The sequence below is a fragment of the Poecilia reticulata genome, linkage group LG19 (assembly GCF_000633615.1).
Source record: "Poecilia reticulata strain Guanapo linkage group LG19, Guppy_female_1.0+MT, whole genome shotgun sequence".
Classification (NCBI taxonomy): domain Eukaryota; kingdom Metazoa; phylum Chordata; class Actinopteri; order Cyprinodontiformes; family Poeciliidae; genus Poecilia; species Poecilia reticulata.
In genome coordinates, this window is record NC_024349.1 from 8,752,979 (window position 1) to 8,760,568 (window position 7,590).

General features: G+C 40.6%; 1 protein-coding gene across 2 annotated transcripts in view; it reads right to left on the reverse strand.

Moving 5' to 3' along the window:
* Positions 1 to 7: 7 nt before the first annotated feature.
* Positions 8 to 7,590, reverse strand: part of kif22 (kinesin family member 22) — a 9,822-nt gene continuing 2,239 nt past the window's right edge. Inside the window, exons 4-12 of one of the 2 annotated variants that reach the window (XM_017310954.1) lie at positions 7,274 to 7,483; positions 5,963 to 6,359; positions 5,233 to 5,353; positions 4,911 to 5,031; positions 3,648 to 3,828; positions 1,902 to 1,996; positions 1,474 to 1,671; positions 1,331 to 1,390; positions 8 to 181 (exon numbers count right to left, since the gene is read on the reverse strand). In XM_017310954.1, coding sequence (XP_017166443.1) covers positions 152 to 181; positions 1,331 to 1,390; positions 1,474 to 1,671; positions 1,902 to 1,996; positions 3,648 to 3,828; positions 4,911 to 5,031; positions 5,233 to 5,353; positions 5,963 to 6,359; positions 7,274 to 7,483 — 1,413 coding nt within the window. In that variant the 3' untranslated portion in view covers positions 8 to 151. The remainder of the gene's footprint in view (positions 182 to 1,330; positions 1,391 to 1,473; positions 1,672 to 1,901; positions 1,997 to 3,647; positions 3,829 to 4,910; positions 5,032 to 5,232; positions 5,354 to 5,962; positions 6,360 to 7,273; positions 7,484 to 7,590) is intronic. The other variant, XM_008436789.2, reaches the window with a different exon arrangement.

The window sequence follows — 7,590 nt, forward strand, 5'->3', positions numbered from 1 at the left end:
ACACAAATGCGTTCAGGTGAGGTTTATTAAAAATGCACGCGAGTGCCACCACCAGGCAAAAAGATGTTACTACAAAAATATTACAAAAGGCAAAAAAAAGAAAAAATGTCTTTGTCACAGGAATTATATATATTTAAGAGTTCATAAAAGTTCATTTTCCCAAGGCACTCAAGATGTTTGCCTGCAAAAAAACAGAAAAGATAAATGAGCATCAAATATTGAAGCATTTCTATATTTTAATTCAAGTAAACATCCAGCAAATAAAAAAAGTAGAGTAACTGACTAAATTTGAGTAAATAAGTCTAAAAAAGGAGTAAAAATTACTATATAGCAAATTGCAAGTCATTGAGTTAAACTAAAGCTGATGAGTGGACAAGATGGCCGACTGCCTTTCTATAGCACAAAAGAGCTACGCAGTACCCTAAATCAAAAAATATTTTAACATTTTGTGTCAGCTGTGTTAAAAACTGGTTGTCACATTGTTAAACTTTGACGTATTTAGAAAATATAACAAAACAGAAACTTTTAAGGTAGCAGAATAGAAAAATAAAATGTGAAACGATTCTTCATACAGAAACGATGCATGTTCAAGAAAATGTAGATTCATGAAGAGCTTTAACTCACAACAATCCTCAAAAATCAACTTTTCTTATTGGTGTCACCTTTTCCTTTTTACATCATGTTACGATTCGTTTCATCTTTTATGCGCTCAGCATAATTTCTGCAGCATGACTGGGTTTCACCACATGACAAAGTCAGATCGGGAATCCGTCAAGTCATGCAGAACATAAACACGCTCCACCTGCCGGTCAGTGCAACCAGTCAGGTTTTCATATTTAGTTGAAAAAGAGAAGAAGCTAAAAACAGTCTGGATGTGGAAAACAATCGAAGAGGCCCAATCAGCAGAAAGAAGCTGCCAGGAACAGATTCATCCCAACTTGTACGGTTTTTACTCAGGCAGCAACGAGCAACTTCCCCGGAGCGTCTGGATGTAAACAAAGGCAACAACAGCGAAACCGACAACAGAGAGAAAATCAAGTTTCCACCTGGAAAAATAATTCAGCTTCAAAAGAAGAACTCTGGAATATTTAGACGCCAAAATAAACAGATTTGTTTTCATTATTTAAACATGAAATAGATGCCATTGACCCCATTCCTACACACAAAGAGCTGAAAATGGTTTATGTTTAGTTCATTGTTGAGTAGGTTTTTGAAATATTTTTGAATATTTTTTGGTATTTTTATCCTTTTTTTAAAAGCACAACAGCAACAAAACTGATGATGTCAAGTTTCTTTCTGACTTATCCGTCTTTGTTATGAGAAAATTTACCTTCATGAAGGAAGAAAACCTCTTCTGAGTCATGCCCTCTATGTTTATCAAATCTTCCAACTGCAATAAACAAAAATAAATGGAAGTGACTGAAAGTCATTTGAGGTTCAGGATGTTTAATAAAACATTTTTCCTGCTCCTACCTTTGTGAAGTGGCCCTGGATTTCCCTCCAGCCCAGGATGAGTTTGGCCTTTTTGTCGCCGATCTGCTGCAGGCCTTTCAGCTCTTTGAGGCAGCCCGTGTTCAGGATGTGCAGGATTTTCTGTTTGGACTCATTCAGAACCGACTTGTCCAGCTGGGACTCCCAGGAACTCTCCACATTTTCTTTACCATCTGGAGGCTGCCGTAGAAAAACATAACAACCAGATTATAATCTGACCGGCTAATTTCAACCGTAAACATGTGTTCATCTGTAACGGCTCTAGAAGACGAGGGCAGACAGTTGACCCATAAATCTGACATCCTGCAGAGAGTGTGTGTGTGTGTGGTCAACAGAAAATGCTCTGCATCAGCTCGTATCTGATGGATGCAACGCTGCAGATGTGCCAAGCCAAAGCGTCGGCTGCTGACCTCGACCAGGTCTGAAAGCTTCTTCTCCTTCTTGGTGACGCAGACCGACTGCTTCCTGACAACGGCGAGATGCTGAAGAGGCTGGAGCTGAGACACTGCAGGAGAGGAGAAGGCGACGATTTAATGCCTTAAACGTGACCCATTCTGCTTCCTTCAACGTTAGGACAGTTTACGGCCTACACAAAACATGTTCATTATATATTTCTTGCATAAAATGGAATTTTTTTCTGAGTGAGCCGTTTCAGGGCATCTTGTCTCTTTAAATCAAGACAATCTGCTGCTGGCCACACAAACGCAACTCAACATTTACACACATGAGAAAATGGCTGCAAACTGATGCAAAAGTATACAGCAGCACATCTATGAAAAGCAGAAGTGGAGCCTTCTGTACAACCAACAAAAAGGCAGCAAGTGGTTTCTGGATGGTAAGTAAACAAAACACTTTTCTTTTCCAGCAGCCATTGTAGAGAACACAGCGGTAAAACCAGCTTATAAAACGTGCTTGAGTTCAGCTTGGGTTGCTAGGTAACGGGCGGAACTCACAGGGGTTGCTAGGGAACGGCGCAGCGCTCTTATGGGATGGATGTTTAATTGCTTGGGCTATTTTTAGAAGCAGAACAAAAAGGGTGTAGCTATCCAAGTAAACTTGAAATAAGACAAAACTGATTTACAAGTAACTTTATAAAAGTTTGGTTTGAGTAAATAACTCGTTCATATTGATGAAGTGCTAGTTTCACTGGCAGATCGTTTTTGAAATGGCTCATTTTCCAGACACCAAAAACAGATGGGCATTTTTATTTTTTTTTAAAATAAGCAGTTGAAACCAAAATGGAAAAACAAAAACATGTTACATTTTCAGATAATCGTTTTCCTCCGTCTCACTGAGAGCTTTGAGCGCCACAGTGATGACAAACCGTTTCAAACAGAGGAATGAAAACGATGACTGGCTTCACGCCACGATGCTGAGGAGGGGAAACATTACTCCCGTCCTCATCGTCATCTGACCCGTTACTGGCTGCAGAACCATAGAAGAGTTCTTGGATCATTTCACATCCCATCGATGAACGTGACAAAAATCAGAGCCAAACAAACTTTATGGAAGCACAAACTGTGGAGCTCTGTGCCAAATTTATCACATTTAGCTCCGTCTGATTCAAAGACATTTAGAGGACAGAAGAGTGTCATTAATTAAGAATGTAACTTCTTAATAGGGCTGAGCGACACAGCTTAAGAAAATCACCGCTTTTTTCTGATCAGATTTGACTTTAATAAATTTTGTTCTCATTTTTTCTATTCCAAAAAAAGGAAAAAAATCCAAATGACTTTTTTCTGTGAGTTGCAATTTAGTATCAGAGCCAGACAACAAGATTAATTACCAAAATATAATCTTATCAGAATAAAGACACAATTTTACTGGAACGTCTTAAAATTAGGAGGAAAAAGTTGTTTTAACAAGAGAAATATCTTGATTGGTTATTTTTTAATGTTGAAAATTTCAACTTTATTCACTTATTATGACTTTATTCTGGTAATTAATAAAACAAATATGTAGCCAAAGTTTCATATTATGCAACAGATTTGACCCAAATTCAAGTAAAAGCTGTAAAACACACTTGTCAAACAAAATTGTAGACATTGGTTGAATACAAAAATCCTGATTTTCCAATAATTAAATCTTCAAAAATTGAATAAAGATGGATTCACCGCCCTCCTTCTCCGAAACAAAACCGTTTCCTTCGTTCTGACCTTGCATCGGTTGGACCACAGCCTGCTGCTTGTTGGGTTTTGTAACGTTTGGCTGTTTCCTCTGCAGGGGGGCCAGAGTGTTCTTGAACGCAGCTTCATCTTTCGAACTCGACTTTTCCTTCGCCAGCTGGCTGAGCAACGTCGCCTTTCTCTCAAACTCCCTCTGCTTCTCTTTCAGCTCCTGCAGCAACAAAAACATAAAATCTGAATCACAGCTGCATCAGCCGAGCTTCTGAGCAGAAAGTTTTACTTTTTTAGGCTTTTACATCCAGATTCCCCAGCAAACAGAACAGAAATGGGTCGAGCAGAGACTGAACAAATACATTTCAGACGCCCCTGCCAAACTTTAAGCCCTGCTGGGTTTCCTGTCTACCCTGATGTAATTTGGTTTTGCTCAGCAATTTCCAACAATTTCAATATTATTAAAATAAAGCAAACCGACTCCAAACTGTCACAGCAGCTGTGATAGTTTCAGAAAACAGTGGATGAACATAAAACTATTTGGATGTTTTGTAAATCTGCAGAATTTTTTTTTTTTTGCATTAAACATTATAAAAACCTTTTAGAAATATGAAATAAAGCTACAAACTTTTGGAAACCATAGATCCACCTGTACACATTACCCATGCACAGACTGATGCAGCTGAGGTAAACTAAAGCAAATTTAGAGAAGTTTCAGTAAAGAAAAAAAAAAAAAAAGAAAATGTGCATATATTTTGCATTTGGCATCATCTACAAAACTGGATTTCACATGTTTTTAGTTAAATTTCTGAAACAAAAAAAAAAATAGAAGTAAATTTTACTGAAGAACAAAAATCAAAATGACCAAAATATATAGTTTTTGGCACTATCAGAGTTCCACACAATATATTTTGTTTAGCAATATAAATACTTTACATTCGTACAAATCGGTCGCATGCTGCGCGGCCGGATGCTGGAGGCATTTCCTCCTTTTGTTGTGATTAAAGTTCTGAACCAACCGGCTCCAGAATCGACTTTTCTGGTGAAATATAAACATTTCGGAGCTTCAGTCGCGACGCCATCTTGGATATTTTCTAATGCAAAATACGTGTACGATGCGTCACGGGAACCAATAAGCAGAACCGTTACGTATGCAGCCCAACGATTCCAAGTAACTGAACGACTTAAGACCGGTTCTGTATTCTCATCCCCAGTCAGACATTCATGAAGTTCATCACAGGTGTCCACAGAAATGTGGAACATTTGGACAGGAGCCCAGAGAGATGCAGGTCGGTGTGTCACCTGGATCTCTTTGCGTGACTGGGCCACGTCCTTCAGGACGCTCTGCCGGTTTCTGTCCTGGCAGCTCATCATCAGCTTCTCCAGCGCTATCAGCCGCTCCATCACCGACGGTTCTGGCAAACTGAAACAGAACCAAACCCAGAGAAGGGGAGTAAATGCACCGAGACAGGGGTCAGAGTTCAGGACTGCAGCGCCACACAAGATGGGCTCCAGAGCATTAAAGGTTTCCCCTCATCGCAACCTTGAGTATTGACATTTCATAGCAAATCGGGTTTGTGAGAAGTGAAAACGGGCCGATCAGATGTTAACTGGGATCTTTAACCTGGGGTGATGCGCTGAGGGGGAGGAGCCGTCCTGCTCGGATTTCTTCTCTTCTTTCTGCTTCTTCTTGTGTGGCTCGGCGCCAGAACCCGTCGCTTCGTGCTCCTCTCTGGACCGCTTCACTGGAGCCAGAGGGAAAATTAACAGCTTAGTATTCAGGGCACTCTTACATGGGCTTTAAGATTCTCCAGGGTAAAAATGGCTGCACTGCAGAGGATAAATTAAAGAAAATGGCAGCTTATTCCTGCATGAAGCATCCAGACGGAGGGAAAAATAATAAATGAGGCATGTGATGAAAGAAAATCTGAAGATTAGAGAAAACTGCTCACCGTTTTCTCCTGTCTTGTGGCATGACTGCCCTCTAGTGGCTGCTTAGCCAAAGTGAGGTTTCTCCATCAGATTTTACCTTTTATTCCATTTAAACTACATTTATTGGCGCTTCAATAGTTTATATTAGGGGTGGACTTTTATTGTATCATTTATTGTGATAAACATTTATTAATTCTTGTCGCAATAAATTCAAACTAATGATGCTAAAAAACCCAAAGCTGTCATTGTCAGGATTGATAGTTTTACCACTTCCTGCTCTGTTCAATGAAAGCATCAATAGATTTGAAAACACTGTGTGCAGATTAGTGATACACTTCAGGCTGCAGTGCGAACAAAGTCATCAATTTTCTTCAGCAGCATCTTGTGCGTTTCCATAACAACGATTCTGGTCTCCGACTCACCTGGCAGCACAGGCACGGCCACGGTTTCTCTCGTGAACGGCTTGTTCACTATGAGCTTCGATTTGGCTGCGAAGTTCAGCGCGCTGAAGGTGTCGAAGTAGTATCTGTACTCTGGAGCGATGTTGGTGATCATGACGGAGTGAGCCGAGCCGCCCAGAGAGTCCTGCAGCAGCCGGGTCAGCTTGCTGTCTCTGTACGGGATGCGGGCGGCCGTGCCCGAGTTGAGCGCGTCCACCACTTTGCTGAGCGTGAAGAGGGACAGGTTGATGGCGCCGCTTTCCTTCAGGCGGATGCCCTGGTTGCCGGTGCGCCGGTTGTCCTCGGAGCCGGCCAGGTCCACCAAGTACAGCTTCCCCGTCTGCTGTCGGTGGGGCAAGGCCCGCTGAGTCCGGACCACCTGGACGGATTGATAAACAGAAACATGAAGGTCGGACAGGAATAAAAATAAAAATTTTCCCTTTTAAAAGGTTAAAGAATCCTGCAGGATTCCAGAAAACATCTCAAAATGGAAGCGGGAGAAACGCTCCTGAATAAAAATCCAAAGAGAAAATCTAAACCAGGGTGCCCAAAATGTGGTCCAGGGGCCATTTAGGGTCCTCTGAATGATTCTGGGTGGCCCATGGTCACAGTTATTGCAGATTTAAAAGGGATGTTGGAGTGAAGTTTCCACTTCATGTTTTTCTTTAAATTTATTTGCAATGGGGACCAAAAATATTCAGAGGATTCAACTAAAATGCACACCTATTAAATAAACTTGAGGTCCAAAGAGCCTCGGGTTGAAGACTTCTGCTCTAGTTTAATGAAAATGTGGAAACAATAATTTAGAAGGAAAACATCCAGATGCCACTGAACAGAACCTGTATTAGTTAATATGGGGAAAAATACTTTACAACTGAACAGTTTGATATCTGATGGATATTACAAAAGCCAAAAATAAATTACGATGCTAAAATGTTAAAATTGCTACTAAATATTGCAAATCCATCTTAATTCAACAGAATATAATGAATTCATTCAATATTTTAGATGTGTAAAAAAAGTGTGACTCAAACTTTTGTTATCTGGAATTCCGTACTTCATGTTAAAAACTACAGAAAGAAACAGATTAAACAAGAACAGGATGAGGAGTTTGTATCTCTCCGGTTTTTGTCCCGAGAAGCACAGGAGTTGCTAACGGGAGTGTTGCAGGAGAGAATTGATTTTAGCACCAGCTACCAAATCCTGGTCTACTGCACAGAGACCACGACCTGTTAAGATGCTATCGGACTTCATATAATGATGAACATCGTTGTAGAGCAAATGATGTCAGACCTTGATGAGCAGAATAGCGTGACTTCGACTGGACCGCTGGTTTAACTTGGTGGAAGCTGTGGTCCGGTTCAGAGTCGCAGGGATAAAATGTTTGTCGAAATCAGAGAAAGAGGAGATGACCGTGTGGGTGAGGCCAGGAATGAGAATGTTCTTGTCCTTATTCTCTCTGATCGGCAAATCCTGGGAGTTTGGTGATAGAAGGTCGAGAACCTGAGAGGACAGACGGTTGTGATGGATTACACAAAGTTAAAATGCTCGTTTTTAACGGTTGTGATGGATTACACAAAGTTAAAATGCTCGTTTTTAACGGTTGTGAT